The sequence below is a fragment of the Pomacea canaliculata genome, linkage group LG2, assembly GCF_003073045.1.
Source record: "Pomacea canaliculata isolate SZHN2017 linkage group LG2, ASM307304v1, whole genome shotgun sequence".
Taxonomy (NCBI): Eukaryota; Metazoa; Mollusca; class Gastropoda; order Architaenioglossa; family Ampullariidae; genus Pomacea; species Pomacea canaliculata.
The window spans coordinates 27711614-27738255 of record NC_037591.1 but is presented as its reverse complement, the minus strand read 5'-3'; the positions used below and the strand labels follow the sequence as shown (position 1 = coordinate 27738255).

Below are 26642 nucleotides of genomic sequence, written 5' to 3'. Positions count from 1 at the left end.
TTTTGCTTTCCCTTTCTTAGTTCTAACTCTGTAACAGGATAACATATTTTTGCTATGTCCGTCATATATAATATATCTAACTGCTACCATGTTTTGAAACAAACAATATGTAGGGTATTTTATGGTGGCTTCTGTAGGACGTGAATTTGACAAAAATGGAAATTTGAGACCATGGTGGAATGACGCCTCTGTAAAGCGTTTCCAGGAACGGACACAGTGCATGGCGGACCAGTATTCTCAGTACACGCTTGGAGGAGAAAATGTAAGTCTTCACTATATATTTCCTCATTTGATCACTTTATATACCTTTTGCTTGTAAATATGTACTTACAATAGCATTTATTTTTTGTTGTCCTTTGCATTGGGCTCAAGAGCTTTTACATGTGTATTATGCAGTGAAGTGTCACATTGATTTCATGATCTGAGTTTTTTTCCTTTTGTCCACCTCCACCCTATAGAAGGGAATCCATTTTAAAAGTTTGATGCATCAACAATAATTAAAACCTTGTAGTTGGTTGTGTATGAATGACAATTTTGCATTTATGGAAAGATCTTTGCAAAGATCTTTTCTTCTCATGTTGACAGATTCGTGGAAAGCAGACTCTGGGAGAAAATATTGCAGACAACGGAGGACTGAAATGTGCCTTCCATGTAAGCTCCTAGTTTACATTGATCATTTTCTGTGCCACCACTTAAAAAAATAAAAATCACATAAAATCTTCAAGGAAGGATAACTTTGGTCTTGTTGAATCCTGTCAATGATCTCAGATGAGCTTGGAGACTTGAAAGTTGGCATCATCACTGATATCACAAATGCTCATATCAATTGAAACAATAGATGGTCATGGAGCATTTTAACTACACATGAACATAAAATCCTGACAAGTAGTGTGTTTTGCATAGAATGGCATGCAATTCTACGAAAAGTACTTCAACAGATAATGATGTACTGTTTAAAAAAGAGAAGCAAACTAATGTTTTTTCAAGAATACCATGCACTAATAAAACTGTAGATTTCTTTGATATATATATTTTGTTTATATTTTTGAATACTTTGACAATTCATATTCTTGCCCTAGTCATATGTTGTGCATGTGTAGTCAGGTAACCTATCAACATAGCACACATGCATGCACACTTTGCAAAGATAACACTTAACATGTATGTGTAGGTTGTTAATACCTTTATTGTGCTGATCGCTTGCTGGTCACCTGCAGATAGCTGTGCAATCACTACCTAACAGAAAATACCAAACAAACTTCCTGCAGTCTTTCCACAGAGAAAGTGATGATACTGCTACTTTCTCTCACCAAGCTTCTGTCTGCTGACTGCACCCTCCCTTTATATTCTTAATAGCACTGTTGTGCCATGGGTACCCAGAGGACAGCACTGATTGTGCTGCTGACAACACAAACATGCTCTTAATCAGCATTTAGTTGGCTCTATAACCAACATCAAATACATATGCACAATCTTTTTCCTGTTGTACTTTTGGAACATTTTCCTTACCTAGGAGGTAAAGCATCTTGTCTTTTTCAGGCTTATGAAGACTGGCTGAGTAAAAATGGAGAGGAACAAATGTTACCAGCTGTTAATTTGACACACAGACAGATTTTCTTCCTTGGTTTTGCACAGGTAATTTTTCCCTAAATTTTGCTACCCCACACTAAAGACCATCAGTAGAATGGGTATTGAGCTGTAGCCAACTTCCCACATTTGTAATGTGACTGAACCATATCAGAGGGAAATAAAACTGCATGAAAAACAAATTATTAGTCAGTAGTGATGGGTAATGGGTTTTTTTTTTTCTTTTTTTTTTTTTTTTGCAAATTAGAGGTGCAAAAAACTTACAGGTAAATATCATCAAGAAGCTAAATGCTGGCAGTTATAGTTGAAGACCTGTTTTATTTATTCAGATTGACAGGGCATTCATCTTAATGACCAGACATAAATAACTTCAGCCTCTAGGCTGACCTGTCCTAGGGATGAAATCTTTCACCTGAATTGCTGCAATTCTGTTGTGAAAAGTGATTTATATTAGACAAATCATTGCTTCTATTACTCTTGGATTTATTTTTATTATTGTCATATTGTCTAACTTTTGAAATGTTGTAATAGAAATTAAAATACTGTATATTAGATTGTGAGTTTAGTGTTTTTGTGCTTTGCTTTCATGTGTTCATTAGTCCTGTACAATAGTGGGTTTTTTTAATTTTTCTGATTTGGGATTTTGCCTTATGTGGTCATAGTGTTATGGCTCTGTTCAGGTGTGGTGTTCAAGCAGTACAAAGGAAGCTAATCATCTTCAGATAGTCAAGGATCCTCACAGTCCAGCTAAATTCAGGTGAAAAATTTTTTTATCTTGTTCTCTTTCTCTAAATATTTAGCTAAATATTTGTATTTGTGACTTTTATTGTGTCAGATTTAACCTCAGATAGTCATTACCAGTTAAAGATCATACACTGATGAATTTGGTTAAGTTCTTGCTTTCCAAAGAGCAATTTTTTAACTCATCCATATTTCTTACAAATCAGTTACAGTGGAACCTCAGTTAACGAACTTAATCCGTTCTGGAAAGCTGTTCGTTATCCGAAATGTTCGTTATCCGAAACATTTTTTCCATAAGAAATAAAGGAAATAGATTTAATTGGTTCCCAGCCCCTATGGACTCACTAATATTTGAAAGTTACAGGCTATATAGGTATTTGTTTTAATGAGAACAGTTATAAGGCAATATAAATATGGAGTTAAACATAAAAACATTAACGAAAGCATTTAAATATCACAAAACTTGCCGTTTTGACGGCGTGGGTGGAAGCAGGTGTGGGGAGGAAGGGGTGGAATTACTGCTTGGATTCCCCCTCCATTAGCACACGTGACATTATAAAATCGGGGGCAACTTCCCTTTTCTGTAGCTTTGAGGTTAAAGGAAAAAACTTGTCCTGTGTCTTTCTGCCTTTTTTGTAAAACTCTTCGGTGATACGACATCACACATCCGACAGACGCATGCCACTTTTATACTTTGAAATCATTTCCTCTTTCAATTCATTTGTTGGCCGCTTCCTTGTCATTACCTCACTACTATTGCTCTTAATCTTCTTTGGAGCCATGATTGAGGATTATCTTATTAAAATAAAGCACAAAAATCACTAAATAAGAAGGATGCACATAGATAAGGAACGACTGATCGTAACTGTGTCTCGAGCGCAAATGATGACGTGCTGGTCGGTCACGTGTGGTTCACGTGGCTGTTCGTTATCCGAAATTTGTTCGCTATCCGAGACAAACTTCAGACGAAATTTTTGTTCGTTATCTGAAAAATTCGCTATCCGAGGCGTTCGCTAACCGAGGTTCCACTGTACAAACAAAGCGGGCAAATATTTTTTTAGACTGAAGAAAAAAAATGGATTGAAAAATGAGCCACATAGAGCAAAATGCAATGTTTGATGAGAAGAAAGCATCAACTTAATAGTCTATTTATAGAGTGCCTTACATCATCAACAAAGTAGAACTCAAGATACTTATATAGATGAAGTTTCACTGGCACATTCTTATTAGTAGACATCAAATGCATCTTACAGATTTATTCGCCATCATTTTAACTACTGAGTCTCTCACCTCCATCCCCCAATGTTAATAGATTCAATGAATAAAATGTTTGTAAAGAAATAATATATTTACATTTAATGTCAGCAAAAATGAGGAGATGAAAAAGTATTTTCCTGTCTGACACAGCTGCCAGATGGTTCAGTTCTCTTTTCTTTTTTCAGGAATTCATTGTTTATTGGGTTTTTCTTACGTGATATAAAATGAAAATATTTTACGTATACTTTTATTTTTAAGTGGACATTTTGTAAGATGTATAATGTAGATTAAATGTACTTATTGTTAACATTTCTTCAATAATTGCTATAAAAATGAGGCACTTGGTCCAAAAAATCTGCTTTATACAATGTCAGTGTGAAATACTGTTACTATCTTAAGTTCATATAGACATGATGGGATGGACCATATCGCAAAGTTAAATATTTCTTTTAAAAATGCAGTAAGTAGATATGTTATAATTATATACTTTTAAATATGCATGAGAGTGAGAGAACATTCATTTACAACAGACTTTGCAGATACGACATATAAAACCATGTTTTATTTGATTGACAGAACATATTTGCAGTGCTTTCTTCATGCAGAGTAAAGCACCAATACACACAATCCAAAACATTCATTGTAAAATTAAAAAAAAAAAATCAAAATTAATAGAATATAAATTAAGTTATCAAAGATAATTTCTCTTTTACAGTGAATGAAATATAGTAATTTTGAAATTTTGCCTGAATATATATTTTATGCTGGCATACTTTAGAGATAGAGGTCACATTTCATTGTACCTTTTAGGAACCAACTTTCAGCACCCAGTTGTTAACTTATTTGGGTGAAGATGGAGGAATAGGAAAAATGGATGGTGAAATCATGAACTGCTATCCCTGGACTGCTGGCAGATGATTTTTTCCAATTAACTGCTGAAACGAGGCATGAGATGACAAAACTTACGGTTTATTCACATTTCAGATAAACTACTAGACTGAGGCATGATACTACAAAGCTTCCGGTTTAGTCACATTCTTTGTTACGGCTCACCAAGACTAACAGCAGATCACTTCGCAAGAGGCTGCCAGCAGTCCAATAATACAAGTTTGTGATCTGACTTCCTGAAAACCTGGCCCCTGTGTTTATCATAATGCAGGCTTTTGTAGAAGTTCAGGGCAAAATCATCAGCTGATGGCATCCTAGTTATCCGACGACTGTTGTTGATCAGGGTCTCGACCAATCCGGCATGTTTTCTCTTTTATATATCTCATATATCCATGGCTCTAACATTGAGCATTATACACTTGGTAACGCCCAACTCTTCTACCTGCCTAACTGGCTCTTCCCAACAACATCAGGATGCCTAGTAACCTCTTTGCTATAGTTGCTATTTAGCAATGATAACATTAGTAGAATCCGTGCTGACCAACTACACTACACTCTGTGATGTGAGTCGGCATGGATTGTTTATTTTGCCCAGTGGGTCAGTGTTGCACCATGCTATGACATTTTTTTCCTAGATTCCATGTTTGTTTCATAAACAGTCTTAAAGTCCTTTACAGTCATGTCATGATGTAATATGGTGAGCTGTGTCACCTAATTACGTCATCTCCAGTAGCCGCCCTAAGATCATGGCAACATATCTAACCACTGAAAACTCCTTACAACAAATACATGACAGCATGCATGTTTGAGTTGCAAAACTTTACAGTCTGTTGTTCTTGTTTCTTTTTCTGTCTTCTTCACTTGTGGTGATTTTTTAAGCACTTTATAGGCCTGTGTAAAATAAAATAAACAGTACTGTGGAAGGATTTTCCCTTCTTGATGTAATGTATGCAATGTCTGATTTTATCTTTTTGCATGTAATGTATGCTATGGTTGCATTTGAGACTAACAATGGGATGTATCTTGCTACAGAGTGATTGGTACTCTCTCCAACTCCAAAGATTTTGCTGAGCATTGGAACTGTGCAGCAGGATCTTCCATGAATCCAGTCAAGAAGTGTGAAGTGTGGTGAGACAACAGCCAGCTGACCCCTCATTTACTGATTACTAAAACTACCATCAAAGCTAAATTGTTATACTACAATGTATTGCTATCACTTAGAAACAAGGAATTATGAACAATAACATAAATAGACTAACTTATTTTCTTTTGTGTTATTGGCTAAGATTTGTTCATTTGCGTTTTGGGGCTGGTTTACTTCAGTAAAGAAAGTTGTATGCTGGCAGAAGTGTAGAGCGTTAAATGTAAATACCATGTTTTTATAATTTTCGTATTAATGTTGCGCTACATTTCTTATTAGTATGTCTATGATCTTGGTCAGATTAAGGATAAAATCAACAAAGAAAAAATACATAAAAGAGCATTTTCTGCATGGTAGTATTATTGCAGAAATACTTGTGGTAGGAATTTTTTCATGTTTTTTATTCATTTAATTGTACAGAAATAGTAGTATAATATATATAGTATGATGCTCCAGGCTTTGAAAGGATTGCATATAGAAGTTGGACCATAATTTTTCAAAATTTTACAATTCAGCAGAAGAGCCATTTTAATGAGGTTCAGTCAACATCTGTTTAGATTTTTTTTTGCTTGCTAGTTTGGTGATTTCTACAAGGTTACAGGGAAATTTTTAGTTGTAGCTTGTTTTACATTGCTGGCTAAAGTGTTATCAGGCTTTATAGGCATTGTCAGTTATCATAGTAGTCATAAGTAACACACTGTATACTTGGGATGATGTATGTAATGATAATTGTCATATATCATTATTTTGTGGTCTTTTGTAGACATCTCTTTATCTTGGCGACCATTTTAAAGAAATTTTTTGGTGGGATCATTGGAGTTTATAAAGTAAGATTTACCCGGTGGAAAAAAGATGTGTAAGGTTGGTGGGTGGATAGGGATTTGTGTGTGTGAGCGCATGTGTGCGTGCCTTTAAAGAAAGAAAATGTTACATGTATACATAGTGAAATGGTTGAGGGGGTAAAGAACTTTAAAGAGAAATGTATTTTAAAATCAAGCTTAAATTTTGTTCCTTTTTGCACATTAGCCTTCTTTCTCTCAATATATATATATCCATTATCTTTTTGCCCATTATGTACAAATCACCATTGAAAATGGTTGTTTCAAAATGTGTGAAATAGATTTTTACCAGTTGTATTATTAAAATCAAGATGTTTTATATATATAAGATGGATCAATTTAAGGCTTAAAAATTACCCTTGGGTAGGACTTGTGTATTAATAAGTGAGGCCAGAGTGCTTCCCAGTTCATTGGTCAAATGTTTTTATTAGCATGTCACATTTTTTCAGACCAGAAATTTATACTGCAGTTTTGGAGAGGTTGGAATCTCTAAACAGACATTACATTTGTTTTGAAAATCTGTGATGATGTGATGATTGGGTGTTTTGCCATTAGTTTAATTTAGAAGAATTTTACCATGGATTAAACATTTAATATATCATCTTCATTGTTAATGCTGTCCGCTAGACTTGCTCATGTTTGCTCTACAAAGAGCAATTGTAGAAATATGAACGTATATTGTAAATTACCAAGAATGCTCTCAAATACTGTTTTACACTTTTGATGTCTTTTTTTGTACCTTTTCATTGAAAAAATGTGCTTTCAATATTTGCTTGTGTATTTGCTATTTGTCAAGCTGTATTATTGTTGTATATATTACTGTTATTGCATTCATAACACAATTTTGTCCCATGGTGCTTGTTGAAGCTAAAATGTCTGAATGTTGTCATCTGGCAGTGTGTTTAATTTTATGTTGTCACTACATGCTGAAAAAGCATGTTATAAATTCATGGTCAAGATAAATATTTAGCTTCATGTATTTGTTACATATTTTATCAACCTTTTACATGTTTGGAAAAAGTTACTTTGGTACTTTTTAAACACGTTTAAATGTACATTATGAAAAAAATTTAAATATTAGTGCCAAGTGGTCAGTGTATTGGAATAATTCTTTCAAAGGTATTGCTAAAGTACAGCATGAAAATGATCTTGATATTCTAAATATGTGCTTTTTGGGAACATTGACCACCTTTTTTAAAACAAGAGTTTACAAGTAACAGTAGGTCACAGATGTAAAATTCTGTATAAAGCTCAAAAGTTGTGGTCAAAGATGTTAAGAGCCATGCTAAACTGCAGCAGTCCCTTCAGTGGACAATTTTTCAAGCAGAAGTTGGTCTTCTGTATTATATCAGTTCCTCAACGATTGTCACAAGTCACAGCACCTAGGAAAGTATTTACATACAACTGCGGAACCACATAGAAAAAAAGCAACAACTTCCATAATATGAAAGTGAATAAAAAAATTATGATCCCAAACAGAAGATTACTCTAGTCAATTTCTTTTCTTTTGATGCATTTATCTTAAAGATAGCAGAATTAGGACACTTTTCTGCATCAGTAACACATGTCTCTCTAGTCACCACCCATGCTTTCATCAAGTATTGTTGTTTGGTATGTGCTAACCGTTCTCTGATGGTTCTATGGATGTTGTGTTCCCACACTCCTAGATTCTAAAAACTCCATTAGTCTTTTGCAAGTGATAATTGCAGTTGTACTTCAAACCCCAGTTACTTTTCATAATGAAGTCCAATTTATTTACGCAAGGACAGGACTACACATATTCAAAACAGTGGTCTAAGTACAAGAAAGCATTGTGAGAAAAGTGAAGAATTCATTTAATCAAGCAGAAACATTTAGTCATGCATCCTAAAATATGTTGAAATACTGTTCAAATGTATAAAATCATTTACAGCTATTACAACTGAGATACAGTCAGTTGACAAGTTATTTCACTTTAGCAGAGGCAGTTGGTCTCATTGCTTAACTTTTTTTGTCTTTTTTCCTCTTTCCTTCCATTACACACAATGTCTGTATACATATCATTCATTAATAGGGAAAGAGCTCTAACTTGTAAATTAGATTTTAACTGTAAACTTTCTGATTTAAATTTCATGTTTGTATTGTTAAGGAGCCATTGTATACATCTACTTTAGTTTACATTTAAAAAGGTTATCAGATGTCATTTTTAAAACTCGGCAGGACAATCTACAATGTAAAGTTCAGTATGTTCATTTTACTTGTATCTATTTACTAATTTCTTCTGAACATTTTAACTTCTTTTTTAATAAAATTCTTGATATTTTCATAATCATTTTGCTTTGCAAGATCTGAAACAAACACCCAATATTATTAGTAATTTTATACACCAACTCAAATATGTTTAATATAATTATTGGTTAAAAATATGTGTTATTTTTTAATAGATCACATTGCGAAAGCAAGCATTTCAGAATGTCAGTCTTGCAGGGAAGCTTTTGAATGCAACACTTGTCATTTTATGAAAATATTTCAGATTTCTTTTATTCGCTGTGGTATGTCTTAATTGCTCTATCATTTTTTGATAGATACCAAAGTTATCCCCTGCAATACTCTGCACTCACCTTGCAAAAACTAGTACAAAAATTGGCGATCTGTTCTGGAATTAGTCATTTATACTGCAGTTCTATTTACTTTATTTGTGTAACACCCATGGAAATCTTTGTGTGGCTTTATGGGATTGCTGAATCCAAAGAGTTGCATTTGTCAGTGTACAGCAACTTATACCTGTAACAAGTCTGTTATAGCCAAATCATATTAAACAGGTATGTCATCTCCCATTTATGTTCAGTTGCTTATTTGGAAAAGTGCACATAAATTGCTGATGCAAGAATGTGAACCTGAAGGCATTTTTATTTTCTGCTTGCTTAAAAATACAGTAACATCATTTGCAGATATGGCAAAGGCAAGTATTTTTGAGGTCAGATGCTTTATGTTTGCCTTTCTTTTTAAAGCAGTACATTGTTGCTTGGCTGGCTGTACTTATTAAAGCAATGAGTGTCTCCTATCAAAAGGTGAAAAAAAAAATCTCAGAGGCATATCTCCTGCCTTGCATACTTTGTGCCTTGGACAGGGTGATCTACTAACAGTTACTATTTCTACTTCCACTAACCTCTGGGAGCCCTCACCATTTTACATTACCTTTATCTCAACACATTATGTTCTTCCCCTAAAGACATATTGGAATGTATTCTATGATAACGAAAATCCTTTTTCTGTGAATATCCAATAAAAACAAGTCAAAAGCAATGACACATTTGACTTTGTCCAGCTAAGAATCCCATTAATGTGATGCAACATGGATGCACACAAACCCGCAGTCTCGCTCTTTGAGCAACGATCACAAATAAAGGCTTCATTTATTTATTTTAAATTTGTGCTTTTGAAAATTGCGATCATTGTGTCGATCCCTTGTAGCTGCGCCATGGTATTTCACAGTTCTTTCTCCTTCCCTAGAAGGTATTTCTTTTCAATCTATTGCTTTCACATGGTTGTACATCACATCTTCAACTTAACTGACATACTGCCTGTTACAAACATTGTCAATAACACCATTCAGCAGCAGCAGAAGAATCGACCTCATTCTACATGTCACACCTTACAGTCTGCATTGGTATGATCCTGTGCAACAGCATGGCCAGCAAAAGACTTCGGAAATTGGTCAAGACACTTACATGCACTTCTGCCATCGCGCTATATCACTCCATAACATTATTCTGCTATATGGGGAAAACGAAAAAGCCTCTAGCCAACTCCATATGCACAGGCACATGATGCATGGTACTTCACCATAAAGGTGATGCCTTGTACACATCTCTACACCTCAACTGAGGAGTTTTCAACTCAAACAGTTATGCTAACCTTTGTCTGCTCAACCTTCCCACCCACCAGCTGCTCCACTACATGGATTCACATGAGACTAGGGGAAAACTGTCAGCAATATCAACCCTCCATGAGTTTTATACATGAATACAGCTAAATATTTTTTAACCATTTAGAATAGTCAAAAACATAAACCAAAAAAAAAAAAAACAATAAATCCTGTTGCAAAAAGGTCTGAACATCCAAAGCAAGGATCACAATGGTGTGATAAAATGGAAGCAGTTAACTAGTTCTACTCTCTGCAAAAGCAAAACAATAAGTCTCATTATAGTTTCAATATACGATCACATCTTCTATGCAGATAAAGATATACTCCACATCGCAAAATCTTTCTAGAGAAACTGCATAATGACCTCTTTGCTGCAGATGTTTGGTCTTACTTCATAACTACATGTTTGCATCCATCTTCCACAATGAATCGATGAACCCTGCAAGGTTTTGCTCATCGCAAATACTTTGTCACTCACTGCAACTCTGATGACTTTCCCTTACTTCCCAAGGGAAACAAAATGTGCTGAAAACTGTGCTGCGATACTGTAGTATAGGTCTTGCTTTGGCACAAGGGTTATGACTATCACTGTACAGCGAACATTATACAAGATTGATTGGCACAGACATGAAGTCAATCATATCACTCTTTAGAGATGGCAAGAACGACCAGTATCACTCTTTGAGAATGCGAGCAACTACAGCAGCTAGTCCCCAAACTAATATTTAGAAATCCTCAACCCTTCAAGGCATTCACATAGGCAAAATAGAGAAGCAGTAATCAGAATTAATGTTCTACTAGACAGAGCATTTGGAACTAGTGCTGTCTCATATTTAACATATGAAAGGTATAAAAATGTTAAAATTTCAATTTTGATTGAGAGCACTATTCATAGGACTGTACAAAGGGGGAGTGAAATGAAAGTCTTAAAACTGAATCTGCATTGCTTATTCATTTCAAATAATTCTTACAAAAATGTCTTCATAATCTCAATTTCGTTGAATGCATGCATTCTAGTGCTTAACGAGTGCCTGGACCGCAAGCAGCCAGTGATCCACCGCATATCACATTTCCTCATTCTGCATTCATAACAGAACATATCCTTGTTCCAAAGCTTCCTCTATGATTCATAAATCTGTTGGAGTGGTATTAACTTGCAGAAATTTCAATAAATTTATACCTTCTTATTTTCAAAAACAGATTAAAGACTGTAGCTCTTCTTTTTATGCATGCAGTGGGTCTGCCATCTTTACAGTGCTGTTGTCACATGATGAATAGCGTGTATGATCAACGCTGCCATCTGTAAGATGTGTGATTGCATATGTCTCATGCAAAAATTACAACTGTTCTCTAATTTCTTCAAACTGTTAAGGTCTTCAGCCATCTCTCCGAAGTGTTTAAAACCTCATTATGGTGAGAAATATGAAGAGGTGAAATGTTAATAATCTAATAAAAAATATGAGCAGACATCTGTAAGCACAGACTTGCACATCTTCATCCGTGTGGCCACACACACACCACAAAAATGGACTTAGATATATATACCAGCATGCATTCAAAAAGTCAGGAATGTTGTTTCAGATCGATTGATATGTTAAAGTGAAAAATCACACAGAAAGACTTGGAATAATGTAAGATATCATGTAGATGATTGGAATAATAAATATACCCAAAAAATGTACAAAAAACATGTGGTATCAGGAATTGTACTCTGGGTACTGACTATGAACATACAGGACACACTGGGACTGAAATATCATAAAGGTCAGCACAATGAAAGAGAGAGAGCCTAACTGCTCTGGTTTCTGAAACATCAAGAAGGTCAGCACAATGAAAGAGAGAGAGCCTAACTGCTCTGGTTTCTGAAACACTAATAAGAATGTGAGTGACATGCTATTCTGCATGAGTATTGAAGCATTATGCAAAATGCAGTCATGTGGACTGATAACTTTATCAACAACAACAACAAAAAACCATGAAAGTGATGCACAAGGGAAATCTGAAATCAGGTATCAAGGGGAATGTACACATCACCTTTTGCTTCTCTCAAGATAAATTACCATAAAATTTGTTTGCCCTTGCCAAGGGTTACAGTTAGCCAGAATGCCTTTGTAGATCCCCACATCTGTCTTTGGATAGCTATAGTGACTATCCAGATCCACTGCAAGCAGAGTTCTGTAAAACGTCCAGCTATAGCCATTTTCAAGAATCTTAGTTTCTCTCAAGAAAAACTGGGGTAATTAAAAAGCACATTTCTCCATCAAACTCGGTCCATTCAAGAAATTTTTACACCCTTTTCGTTGCTTCTAGATATATCTTCCATTTCCTCAGTTATTTTTGCCTCCCCTGTCTCAAACTGAGGTGGGCCTAAAGCTCCCTCTACTTATTTCTACTTCCTCAGCAGCTTTGATATGCAGTTGTGGACTACTTCTGTGGACTCAGATTTGTTCTGAAATGGTCATAAATTCCTGTGCATTATAATTAGCTCAGAAAATTTTACTAGCGACTGCTCTACTGCTTTACTTCAATGTCAGACTAAGGCAGAGCTGACATCCATCTGGTTTCTACCTCAGTCATGCTGTCTCTGATCACGGGACTCGTCTTTGGCTTGTTCTTGCTGCACGAATCCCACGTACTTTCCTCATCCATACACGATTTCTTTTTTATCACGGGTGTGTCCCGATGGAAGGCAATTTCTGTCAGCCTCTTGGCATTCTTGTGTTTGTACCCGTGCGTCTATTTACAGTTCAGATTTCAGATTGGATTTTGTCGTCTGCTTCGTCTGATGTACCTTTTCCCGTCATACTTGTCATTCAGGAGTACTAAAGAACTGACATAAAAATCGACGACAAAGTAATCACTGTGTGACTCCATTGATTGTAGATGTCTGTCCTGCTGGTTTCTCTGGCAGCGGTTGCAGTGAGTCTGCACTGCGCCCTCGTCGATGTTCAGTTTTGCTTGCAGGGACTTTGTTCTCCACTTGCAGACCAAAGGTACTTAAAATAGTTCCTTACATCGGTGTTCCAGCTCTCGTGCCGTCTTCACTTACATCATATTCCACGTCCTTCCATCATCGCTGCTGCTCCTCCATGAAGTCGCCGTCTGCTAGTCGTCCTCGTCCTTCGCATCTGCCATCGTTGGCTTGTCCTGCCTATGGCAATGGCTTCACCCGAAGGGACGCAAAGGATCTTGGTGAACATCGCAGAGACTGTGATTGGCAAACCATGTAGAACTTGGTAATAATTTACAACGCACCTTTATAATTTATAATTAAGTTGACATTCTGCCTCACTTGAATCAGATCATGTCAGTCATAATCTTGGTTCTCTCACCGCCCACTTCATCAAGCATTGAAAACGAGAACTTATAGTTCGCTTTGTGCTTACTGTGAAGCTCGTCTGCGACAGTTCCTTACCTCCCCTTGCAGGTTTGTGTCGGTGGTGTTTGCTAGGGAGCACAAAGGTGGTTCGTGGAAGTCGGTTTGAAAACAGCGCTATATACATTGTCTTATGATGATGGTGATGGTAATGGTGATGGTGATGGTGATGATGCAAGTACTGGTGAATTAATTCTGTACAAATATGTTGAAGATTACACAAAAAGGTAATTCAACTGATGCAAAAACGAAAGCAAGTCTGTACAAAGTATAAGCCTGGCAGGAGTTTGGTTTTTGCACATGCTTTTGGCTTGTTCTGGTCATCAGAGAAGTGCCTACACCACTTGATGTCTACAATTGTTCCTTTGTGAAAAAAAATAGTTATAATGATTGCCAACAGTGTGAGTTGTTCCAAGTCCAGCTGCATTTCTTGCACCACTGGGGTGTCAGACGAGCTGACCCAATACCAGTGTCTTGAATAGCGACAGCTGAACCACAGGCGTTAAATTTTGCGCTTTCATGCACCCAGTGACCAGTGATCATCTAGACAAGTTCATAAATATTTTGTTTCTAATTGAGTTTGCAAAGAGCATATAATTCAAATGTGTCTCTGAGATGGAGAGCGAGAGACAGAGAGGGCGGGGGCGAGGGAGAGTCAGCCATCCGTACAATACGTACATTAATGTGAATTAATGTGACACCCACACACACACAACTGAAGGGCAGTGATTTCTGCTCTGTCGATGAGCAAAAGCTTTCTTCTCTTTTTGTTATCCAGCAGAGTCTGTGCTCTCCTCGCGAGGTCCTTCAGTGAATGGTGGGCCCTCGAGTGCCGCTAATGCGGCGAAAGGTGACGTCATTGAACTTCCGGCAATCCGGCATGCAGGGCAGAGTCTTCTCAAAGCCATCTTTGTCTAGAAGCCAAAAAGTTTCCATTCGACCTTTACCCTGAGGGGAAACAAAATCAAACATAATTTTTCGAGAACTAACGCGCTGATGGTTTCTTGGGTGAGTGGCTCGTGAACTTGTAACACGGGCAACCGGCTTTTTATTTTTTATTTTTATTTTTATTTTTTTTTTTGGACAATGTCCCAGATTGAAGACTGTCCGAAAGTGTATCTCCTCTTATTTGTGGGCAGTCGCATTTCCGAAAACCGTATACATTCCGTCCCCCATCTGGATCTGATGATAAGCGCAAGAGATCGCTTGCGACTCCTACCCGTTCGCTCCCCATCACCCTTCCTCCTTCCTCATATACATACCTTTCAATATACATTGCTTGCAGAACGCAGCGAGACATACAATAGATGCCCGTGGGTTTAACGGTGTGGGCTGACTAGATAATGTGAAGCTGCTAGAATAATGCGCGTTAGGCAGCGGAGTGTAAAGGATGACAATTGTGGCAGTTTTTGTTTGTCTCTTTAACTTGCAGCGTTTACGACTTATCACACGATTTATTAGAGAAAAAAAGAAAAAAAAAAGAAAGAAAAGAAAGTAAAGAAAGAGAAAAGGGGAAAAACTAACAGCAGTGTTTCAGTCTCTCTCTCTCTCTCACACACACAAACACGCATGCATATACAAACACGGACGCTTTCTCTCACTCACTCACACACACAAACACATATGCAAATACACATACAGGCAGGTGGGTAGATGCATACATAGGATGCACTGACCTTGATTTCCACAAAGCCCCGGCTTTCCAGAGTATATTCCGATCCAAAGGCAAGCAGCGCATTGTATGTGGTGGGGCTGACTTGAATTTTGTCCGCTGCAATGAGCATCCAGCACGCATCTTTGACAAACAGTTATGAAGGGAAAACGACAGACAGACAAACAGATGATTAACTAAGGCTAGTGGCCAGTTAACTTCTCCATTCTTGCTCCACAAACTTCTCTCATTAAAAAAATGATTTGCAAGTCTTGAGAAGAAACGTTTGCTGTAGTCTGGGCGGTCTGTGCCATCTGGACAGGAGAGCGCTTCAGTCGCATGGGAGCAGACTGCAAGACCTGGACCTACTCTCACCTGCTCTTTACTCACAGGCGACACGTACATGGTCGGCTGTTACCTTCTCTTTACTTTAAAATTTACTTCAGACATGGCTTGAGTTAGCAAAAATTTCAATAAAATAAATAAATAATGGTTGTAAATTTTAACAGTTGTGATTACTTGAAATTTCACCGACTTTCTACCCACCCATTTCGAAACATATGTTCCCATTTCTCGGAAAGAGGCGGAAATAAATGGGTGGGCACTCTTTATACCACATCATGTAAATCAAAAAGAATGTAAAATCGAATCGAGGCTGAGCAGAGATTTTCTAAAGCAATATTTGTTTATTTTTTTTGGGGGGGAGGGGGGAGAGATCACCGAAATCGTAGAATTCTTTGGATGACATGAAGAACGTCATGGTCACTGATTATGGATCGCACAATCCTTTGAACTCTCAATGAGATGACACATCCTTGTCACAACCGTTTCCATGTCAGCTGGCACTAACTCTGTGACAAGAACCCGGATGTGCAGGACGCAATCGCGGCTCTGGCATTTGCGCAATCTATCTGTGACACACACTCGACACCGAGCGATCTTTTGATTTGTCGGTTGTGATCCCGAGCCGCTAAAGGAGACGCCCTGCGGCTATGTGCCGTGGTGGTGCAGGTGAACAGGCTACCAACGACAACAAGAAGGTACAAACCGTGTGGCTGCTGCTGCAGTTACAACCTTTGTGCATGAGAGATGCCAGAGTCGGTACGCGTGAACCTTCGTACCTTGCAAACATGGGGGACACGATTTATCTCATGGGACTCAATAATGTCAATCATCTCGATGGTTGTCGCTAGTACTTCTTGATGTTGACAAAGGCATTGGGATGTTTGTATCTTTCTTTCTAGGAAAAGGAAGTGAAGCGTGAACGAGCTGCTGAAAATGAGTAGTGGTCATATTTTAGAATTTTATTCCGATTTGTAAAGTAAAACAAAGAGATTTCTGAAATAACTGTTTTGATCAAGAAACAGAAATGTGGGCAGTATGGAGAAACATATTAATGACGTCAGAGATACAGTTTGTTATTTATTTGCTTATGGGAGCGGTGACCGCGAGCCTGACCGTATTAATAACTCGGTGAGCTGTTGGCGCTTTTTGCGCCGTGCCAATGTAAGGTCGATGAGCTTACCGTTCATGAGGGAATACATTTACACACACAGCAACACGCACATTCACACCCACACACACACTCGCACACATACACTTGTACCCACACACACACACTCGCACACATACACTTGTACCCACACAAACACACTCGCACCCACACACACACTCGTACCCACACACACTTTCGTACCCACACACACACACTCGCACACATACACTTGTACCCACACAAACACACTCGCACACACACACACACACTCGCACCCACACACATACACTCGCACTCACACATACACACTTGTACCCACACACACACAAGCGCGCTTGCTTGTTTTTAGGCGTCTGAAGATAAGGGAAGAAGTGGAATAAAGAAATTCAAACCTTCTCCAGTTGATTCCATTCTGGATGCAGTGTTGACCGTATCCCCAAAGAGACAGTAACGCGGCATCTTTGATCCCACTACACCTGCCACAACTGGACCTGAATCATGTCATCCCAACAACGACAAACCGCATATCAGGAGCATGTCAAGATTAACATTTTGACAAAAATAAACTTCCTGCTTCATTTGCCTTTCACTATAAGATTGTTATCCTCGTGAAAACAGTTCTCATACGCGAGGATTTGTGAAAAAACACAATAATAAATAGGTTTTAAGAGTACTTTGCTCATAAAATTAATGCAAATTCAGCGGAAGTTACCTTACTGACTGAAATTTCACAGCTATGAATTTTTAAAACACCATTGTCTCGTAAAAGAAAATCTAGGAGTATTGCCACCCTCCCATACAGCTAACAGGTACACACAGGTGCAGCCATGCACAATCATGCATGTGAAGACTTATGTATAATATATATATATACGCCCACGCGCAGGTAGGTTGTGGGGAAGGAGAGATGGAGGAGAAAGAGAATGAATAGGAAAGAATGTGCAAGGAAGAAAAGAGAGTGTCTACCTGTGTTTACTCCTGCTCTCAAGTGAAGCGCGCGCCCAGGAAGGTTTGGGATCTCCAAGTGTGTCACGTGGTGCGCTAAGTCCAACGCCATTGTCCCAATCTCGGCCACGTGACGTCTGCCGTTTCTCCTGGGCACCCCTAGAAGTTAACGAATTTCTGTCTTCAGTGAAGAATAAGTTGTAAATTTTTGTCCTTAACACTCGTTTACTTGAATGAACAATCGTCTTTCTGTGACTGCTAAGCATATACTGGATGTAGAGTGCCACGCGTGCGTGTGCGTATGTGTATTTGTGTTTGTATGTGTGTGAGTGAGAGAGAGAGTGATTAAGACGCTACGTGTGCATTAAATAGCTAACAAACAGTACTATGGCCGTTCTCGATGAACACACCATCTCATATCTCCGTTCTCCTTGTAATTTGCCTGACGATGTAAGCCAGACTAGTCGCTATGGTTACAGGAAACTCTGTGAGCCTGACAACTTTTCGATCCCAATGGACGAAACTATCAGACTGGAGGACACGGCAGGAAAAGCCCCGATTTTCATGCAGGATCAGGTGAGATTTCATGCATGACAGGATGTAGTTTCTTGTCAGGGCGTCCGAGGAAGATTAGTAGCAGGCAGACTAGTATTTCCCGAAATACCCCGAATGAGGACCAAGGTCGGACAGCAAGCGTCCCAAGTAATTCTGTCATATCGAGATGAAATCATTGTCCACGAGTTGAAGAAGCTATGATAAAAGGCAGAGTAATCATTTCCCACAGCAATGTTAGCGAAGACTAATAGGATGTTCCAGAAGTATCACAAAAGGGGAAGCAACCACCGGGAAGTTAATCAAGAACATCCGTGGGCCTCGGTAGTCACAACTTATTGTTGTTTCCCCCAAACTGAAGACTCTGTATCTTTTGTACCAATCAAAGCTTCTTAATTAAATATAGATTAAAAAATTCATGCAATTACGATCCAATCTCTTCTATAAATTATTGTAATCAAGTACGTAATCAACAAATTTTTACTGAATGATACAAGGACTACGAATTCTTAAATTTTCTTCGGTTGAAAGACATTCCCGAACAGTAAGTCTGAGCAGAGGTTAGTTAGCTGCTTAAACCTAAAGGTCCTACTGAAGTCTTTCCCTCTTCTATTCTCACTCGCTGACACTCACACGCGCGCTCACAAACACACAGTACCTGAAGATACCATGTAGGCGTCGCCAATAGTTTCCACCTTGTAGACATCATAAAGCTCCAGCCGGGCGTCGAAGCATGAGTAGAGAGTGTTTAAAAGGGAGATCACTTCCAGGGGGGTGCAGGACGCTGAAATTTTCGTGAATCCTACAATGTCGGAGAAGAATATTGTAACATCATCGAAGCTCTCGGCGGACACCTGTTTCTTGAGCTTCAGCTGCGTGGCTACGGCTTCCGGCAACATCTGGTACAGCAGACACTCGGCACGCTTGCGCTCGCGACTCAGCTCCTTGGTCTGGTCAGCCAGCGTGTTGGCGTAGCGCTGAATGTCGGAGACCATCGCCTTGACGGACATGAGGATGACCGGGCAGATGATGAGGATGACGGTGAAGAGGGCGATGCTCAAGGCAATGTCCTGCGTGTCCCGGTGCAGAGCGTTGCTAACGTTTTCCAGAATCTCGTTGGCTAGCTTCTGCTGCACCTCAAACATGGTGTCCAGGTAGATGGTCATGTTGTCGAACCAGTACTTGCTCTTCGGGAATGACGGCTCCGACATATTGTCTCCACATCTATCGCTGCCGTGGCTAATCTCCTGCCGCATGGCAACGATGAACTCTGTCGTGTTGCGCTGATCGTGCTTGGACAACAGCGCCTCCATGGAGGCCGTGACAGTTGGCGAGAAAAGCTTGGAGGCTCGCAGGTTGCCGGCACCCATGCTCTGCTTCTCTAAGAACCACAGGTAGTCCTCGTGGCTAAAGTGGCCCAACAGGTAGTAGATGCTGCCCAGGTTCTCTCGATGCCGATGTCGTTCTTGCTGCTCAGCAGCAGCTGGTAGGCCACCAGCTGGCGCCAGTCGTCACCGTCTTTGGCGAACTGGATGGCGCGGTACATCCAGCCGATGAGGCTGTCGGTGAGGTTGATGTAGAAGGACATCTCTGTGCGGTACGTGTGGTTGCCGTTCAGCCTGGGCACCAAGTCGGCGCGGTGGCTCTTCAGCGCGTCCAGGAAGCTCTGAGCCGTTGGGAACTCCGGCAAGTGGGTGTTTGTCTGACCTATCGCACGCATATCATCATCATCATCAATCATCTTCCTCATCATCAACAACATCATCATCATCGTCGTCATATCATCATTGTCGTCACTCTTGACCACACATTTACTAAACGTGTTACTAAACATGCTATTCTTTTTCTTTAGTGCGCACGTGGAAACATTCCTGAGGTTGAAAAGAAAGATCGATGGACAGTGAGATAAAAAATCCCTATCACGCGGCTTTTTAATGGCAAATTGTTCCATGCAACACTCATCTGTGATTAATTTGCTGAGCTTCCCCTTTGTTCCATGGAATTCCACCCGATGTACATCTATTCTTAAAATGGCCGAGAAAGTTTAGTTAACTCCTCTTCCGTCACTAGTGTACATAAAGGAACTGGGTTCGCAGCACCCGCAACACACCTCTAACAAGATGTATGGGATACTTTGAATTATGGCACTTTAGCATGTTTCACACGTGCTCAGTATGACGAGAACTGGATATTTTTCTCTGATCCTCTTTCTTAGCCTCCTGTCCTCAAAGATTGTCTATATTGCTTTGTCCACGTAAGAAGGACATTAAAACAAAACTAAAGTGAAATTTACTGCCTGTCCCAGAGGGTTCTAGCGGTAACAAATGTGTTCACTAAAGTTCTGCACGATAATTACAAGTTACACGAAACAAGAAGACGAACAAGTTAAAAGAAATCTTTCACAGAAAAATATCAAACCACCACGAACATATCGCAAAAAGTTCCCAAATTGATTTTGATGTGTTTTTTAATGTTAAATCCTTATTTCTTGCTGTTTGTATTTTCGTCGATTTGTTACAGTACAAAATCTCCAACCGTAGAGAGGCATTTCGTCGTTAAACCATTCAGACGAGAAGATTTCTAGGACAAGAAAAAAAATTGGAACACTTCGCTCCTTTTAATGAGATCATAAAATAAATATTACGACTCATAAAAACAGTTTTTCTCGCTTAATTAACTGTTTGGAACAGAAGGTGAACTTGGGATCCACCCGGTCGTCAACAAATAGTAAAAGTTAATTAGTCCCCGCTGAGGACTTCAAGGAGCAAAGGGTTCAGCTTGCCACCAGTTCAATCCCTGCCCATGTGCAGCCACCCGTAAAAATCCGCTTCACCTACTCTCCAGCAAGGAGGTTGATTGTGTCTCACCTGGCCAGGTATTTAGCTGGGCCATAGCTGCGTCCGTCTCACGGAAGCTATCCGTCACCAACTTCTCTGTCGTCTGGTCATTGTAGCTTGCGTGCATGGCGGTATAGCCTCGTTCTCGTTGAAGAAAGTGAACAAAGAGGCCAACCTGCAAGAAAGGGACAAATATGTTACGGGTGTATCATAAGGGAATTGCTGCAAATATGAGCGTGTATCTCGAGAAACCCATAGGGGTATTCTCCCAGATTTTGAAATATTTTCACTTGTATATATATATATAGTCATTATAAGAAATACACTTTGATAGATCTTAAAGACGAATTGAATTTATTTCTTGTGTCGACTACCTAAGAACATTGTGACTACAAGACTGAAGATATAACGGAATGTCTTTGACCTAAAGTATGGCTTGGCATACAGTATGTGTGGTACTGCAAAATTCCTTGACCCAGAGCTGGCTCTGTGGGCATAAAATCTTTGTGGTCATTGTTCTGATGCCATGTCATCGTAATTACTGGCTTAATTGGGCAAGACAGCCACAAATTATAATTATATCAAATATTCTCTAAGCGAAGACAAACCTAACTCAATCTTCACACACCCAATCTCTTTATCTATCTTTTACAATTTTTGAGACAAATGTTTTGCTATTGGTGTTTTGGCCTGTCTGCATTTAGTTAGTAGCAAGCTCGTTTGAGTGAGTGAGTGAGTGCGTGCGTCACCTCTGTGCTCAGAATGACCACGTCTCTGATGGCGGTGTTGGCCACGTTCTTATAGGCGGTGTCCCGGACATCAACAATAGACATGATCAGCAAGGCCAAGGTTGGCAGCAGGGTCAAAGTCAACATCTTCCCCATCTGGATCCGCTTGCCTGCAGTTAGAAGAGAAGAGAAGACAATACTAACTCCATTCACTGGTCATGACAGTTGGTCGACATCAGACCGCTTATTTCGGTTTTGGTTCATGCTTAGGATATATTCCCGGTTTTGATGGAAACGAGCGAGTGTGAAGAACAGCAGGCACGCGCCATGATGGGAGAAAGAGAAACAAAAAATGACAATGAGAATTTTTTATTTAGGAGGGGAGAGGATAAGCAAATTAGTGCAATGTTTCACATCAAGCCCTTTTGACAGGGAGGGGAAGACAAAGTATAGCTATGACACTGACATTTACATTTATACTGACAACGACAGTGAGACTGACAAATACCCTGACAGCTCAATCCTTCTCCTCCCTTCCCTTTTGTTACGATAGTCCAGGAAACGACAAGCCCAACAAAGTGACAAATGACAGCTTCGAAGACTTTTCGCTGCTCACCTCTGATACACCTTAGCAGAATATTTAACAAAAATATAAGCTTGGCAATCTCCGGTGCTCCTTTCATCTAATAATTACGTGATGTTATGGGGGAGAAGTTTCACGGGAAACCCTTCAGTGATGGCGACGGTGAGACCAGTGGCGCCATCTGAATATCCGGCCGTCTGGTCCTCACATGCCAACGTCCTCTCTCTCGTGTGCTGCCATAGACTCTGACTATGGTGGACGATTTTAGCTGATGCTCGGGCGAATTAGAAACCTCGTGGTGATTCGAATCATCTGCACGAGGCGGTCAAGACGAGACTCACTTCCGCTGGGCCCAGACCATAAGAAGCAAAAACCTGCGTTCGCGCGGATTCGGTGATTCATAAATAACTTGTGGCGAATTCTGTGTCGCATATGAAGCACTCGGAGTTTTGGCAGGAGCCAGCCTCGCTCGATAATAATTTTGTTTCAATCTTCGGAATGCTGCCTCTCACGACGGTCTTGAATTTTGGAGATTATCCTGCCAGGTACGCGCGGCTCTGCCTCAAGCCCACTTTCTCTCAAATTCTTCGGTTATGTGGGTTGAAAAAAAAAATACATAGTTGATTTGCAACTTATCATCTTGCAGCAATTCCTTATCGCACTTGCTGACCTTATTAGTAATTCAGAGAATCTTTAACTTTGATTAATCAGTTTTATGTTTCAAAAGTAAATGTCTGTTGGATATTCGGGGTCCAGGCTGTGGGGCAGTGAATCTCTGAGTGCTACTTTGAGGTGCTTACACTTTTTACAGTTTCTTGAACACGAGATCAGTCAGCGTGCATTTGAGCGTGGTGGCGATGATGATGTTGATGACACTCGCGATGAGAAGAACAATTTTTTTATCTTAGCAGCAAGTCCAGGAAAAGTTAAAGCACGTTTATGTTACGTACGTTATATACGATATTTATCAGCCACCAAGAGCCAAACAGTAATTTCCCTCAAGAATAATTGTAAATCGTTGGAAAACACACACACACACACCACATACACGATACATACAAGCAGACGAACACACACAAACGGGATTTGAAAACCATTTGAAGCTACTAGTCTACATTTGAACTGGTTGACCTCATCCTGTACCCGCTAGCTTTGAATAAACACGATAGTTACTATGCACTGCCAAAACCTTCGAAGTCCTATTAAACTTCCGCTTATTTACCATCTGCTCGTGATAATCATCAACACAAACAGACAAAACATAATCGCCTTACAGACGCCATGTGTTTCGCCTCGAAGCGGAAATGTCACTAGTAATGCGCATGCTCAGAGGAAGTGACCTGCGGGTTTTCCATCAACTTCAGACGCAAGTTCCGTCATTTCTCTACATCACAGGATAGAAACTGTCGGAACTGGAGATGCATTTGTGTCCACACACTCATTTCTCTCTGTCTGATGATACATTGCTGATGGTGTTGTTGTTGGCCGTTGTTGACATTGCCTCCTGGCATTACTATTCGTAAGAATAATCTCTGATTATCTCGTGGCGGACTTTCTATTCAAATCTGATTTCAGACCACCTTTTCTTGCAGCAACAGCATGAATTCCATTATTTCTGGTTTTCGTGTTTAGGTTAACAAGCTGTGGACCGCAGCTGCGCCACGTGAGTCGCAGTAATCTGCATCACGTGATATTAAAATTTCAATGATTTCATTTACGGGCTAAAGAGCGAAACAGAACAAAAGAGTTTTAGAAATTACGGACTGAACATTGATTTGAAGAATATTCTTGAAAAATTTTGTTTTGGAACTATGCATGCGTATGTCGCACATAACATCGCGAAGCATGTAAAAGACAAATTACCATGGAAACACAACAATGTGTCCTGCAAGTAGTTGCTGTTGTTTTCCAGTTACTGCGCGCTGTTTTCTTTACCAAATTAATGGTTCGGCGAAAGTGTTAACTGGTTTATTATGACATTTTTAACTAACTTAATTCATGCGATAATTTGACCAGATTCTCTTAATACTTCTACGCATAAGTGAGAACTAAGGGTCGACACTTTTTATCGTCTCCGGAAAAACTAAAATTTAAGCTAAAATCTATTAAACCTCATACATTAAATTTATCATTGTAACTGCAGCCCTTCTAAAGCAAAGAATTGAAAGTATGACAATAAAAGGGAAAGTAAACAATAGACATAATGAAAAATGTAAGCTGTTCACAGTATACAAAATTCTTCCAAAGTCTGAATTGTGTCCATGATACTGAAAACAAACTGTTTAAACAAATCGGAGATAACTGAACAGGAAACAGATGCAGTAAGGCAGGAAACATGTAACAGAGAGAAATGTGGAGAATGATTTGTTTTTACACTCGAGATGCTATCTCAAAGGTGGTAATGTACTCTTTCGAAAATTCGGTGACAACAACAACAACAACAACAACAACAACAAAACAACAACAGCAACAACAAATGAAACCACTGAATGAAAGTATATATGAATGATGCTCCGCCTTGTGTCAGGAATTCCTCACAGACAGCAGCAGGAGGTGCATGGCTGCAGTTGCTATCGACTTGTGAATAAACACTATGGCAGCGTTACCGTTACTTTGTTGTTGTGCCGGTCAGTGTGTTGGATAAACTGAGTTAAACATACAGCAACACGAGTATACTTGAATACAGGCAATCGGCGACAGCGGTAGGGTTAAATAGCAAAGAAGAAGAAGCTGAAGACGAGTTAATACAAGTGCGCACAGTAACACACACACACACGCACACGCACGCATACACGTACACAAACACTTTAGCTCACCAGCCGGAGTGGTGGGGTTTCCTCTGCAAAAAGCGACGAAGATGTTGTCGTTGCCTCGCTTGAGAAGCCTGTCCACCTCGTCGTCCATCTCCGAGCGTGACGCCATGGAGATCAGGGAGGCATTCTGCAACAGGGGTCAGAGGTCACTCTTATCTGTAGCACGGTCAACAATAGCTGGCGTGACATCTGTATCGCGGTCAGCAATGTTCAGATTGTGGTCAGAAAGTGCTCAAGATTGCTGACATGTGCAGGATGGTCACCAGTAGTCACACAGCCATTTGCTACAACACACTATTCAGGGAGACGACAGTCTGGAGAAAGTAAAGCAGCTTTTTCGTTCTCTTTTGACAGACAAGGAATTTCTCAATAGCACGTAGGGGCTATTATTGTCATGCGCGTGAGACTGAAGAGGGAAATAATGTTAGTAGAGCGCGCCTACAAGAGCCATCAGAGTCCCATGCTTCTTGGAAACAAATAAAACCAATATAATATGCTCCATGCCTAATTGTGGTGCACGAAAAAAAAAAAAAAAGACAATTTGCAAAAGTAAATGATTAGTGTCTGCATGTCCATACATTTTAAGAGGTTTAAGAAAATAAAAACTGTTGTTCAATGAATTTATTTTTTTAAAATGCTCATCACTGCATTTCCTCATAAGAGGAAATCAACATCAAATGCGCGACAACACGTAGAGAACTCTCACTTTTAAATTAAAGGAAAAAATGAACCTCTTATCTCTGTTTGCTGACCTCGGTTGTGGTTCTGTTGCCGGAAGACGGCAGACAATCGCCTAATAGGGGTCAGGGCACGGACACAAAAAAAAACAAACAAACAAACAAAAAACCAAAACAAGACAAGACAAAAAAAAAAAACAACAAAAAACAACAACAACAAAGCAAACAAAAAACAAAATAAAAAACAGAAGAAGCAAAACATGAGGTGAAAAGTATAAAGAGAGAGTGGTAAGGGATGAAGAATGAACAAGAAAAAAGAGTGTTGTGACATAGTGGGAAAAACACATTAATTAGCTGTCTCAACACCTGTACACAGGTGTGTACTTTACATTCCCAAACATGTTTCCCTCGTTCATTGACCTTCTCCGTCTCTGCAATCGCGCGTGAGCGAAAGACTTCGCTGATTAGATGAAGCTTTCTTTCTTCACCTTCTCGCGGATTAATTAAGGTAATCCGGCCGGCGCCCTGAGTGACCCGTCGTCTTGTCGTCGTCGCCGTCATGTTCAGGGAGGTATTTACATCCCCTGCGGGCGCTCGTTGCCCCAGTGAAGTGCAGTCATGCGTG

At 39.5% G+C, this 26642-nt stretch overlaps 2 protein-coding genes across 5 annotated transcripts in view; one reads left to right on the top strand and one right to left on the bottom strand.

Annotated features, from left to right (window-relative positions):
* The window catches only part of LOC112557584 (endothelin-converting enzyme homolog), a 33156-nt gene extending 23889 nt beyond the window's left edge, over positions 1-9267 (top strand). For all 4 annotated transcript variants that reach the window (XM_025227539.1, XM_025227540.1, XM_025227537.1 and 1 more), the window contains 5 exons: positions 138-262; positions 586-651; positions 1540-1635; positions 2268-2344; positions 5506-9267. In XM_025227539.1, the coding sequence (XP_025083324.1) occupies positions 138-262; positions 586-651; positions 1540-1635; positions 2268-2344; positions 5506-5605 (464 nt within the window). In that variant the 3' untranslated portion in view covers positions 5606-9267. The remainder of the gene's footprint in view (positions 1-137; positions 263-585; positions 652-1539; positions 1636-2267; positions 2345-5505) is intronic.
* Positions 9124-26642, bottom strand: part of LOC112557585 — a 31615-nt gene continuing 14096 nt past the window's right edge. The window contains 9 exon segments of the mRNA XM_025227541.1: positions 9124-14684; positions 15413-15507; positions 17275-17373; positions 17849-17986; positions 19038-19823; positions 19826-20086; positions 21247-21391; positions 21966-22114; positions 25344-25467. Of these exon segments, the coding sequence (XP_025083326.1) occupies positions 14544-14684; positions 15413-15507; positions 17275-17373; positions 17849-17986; positions 19038-19823; positions 19826-20086; positions 21247-21391; positions 21966-22114; positions 25344-25467 (1938 nt within the window). The 3' untranslated portion in view covers positions 9124-14543.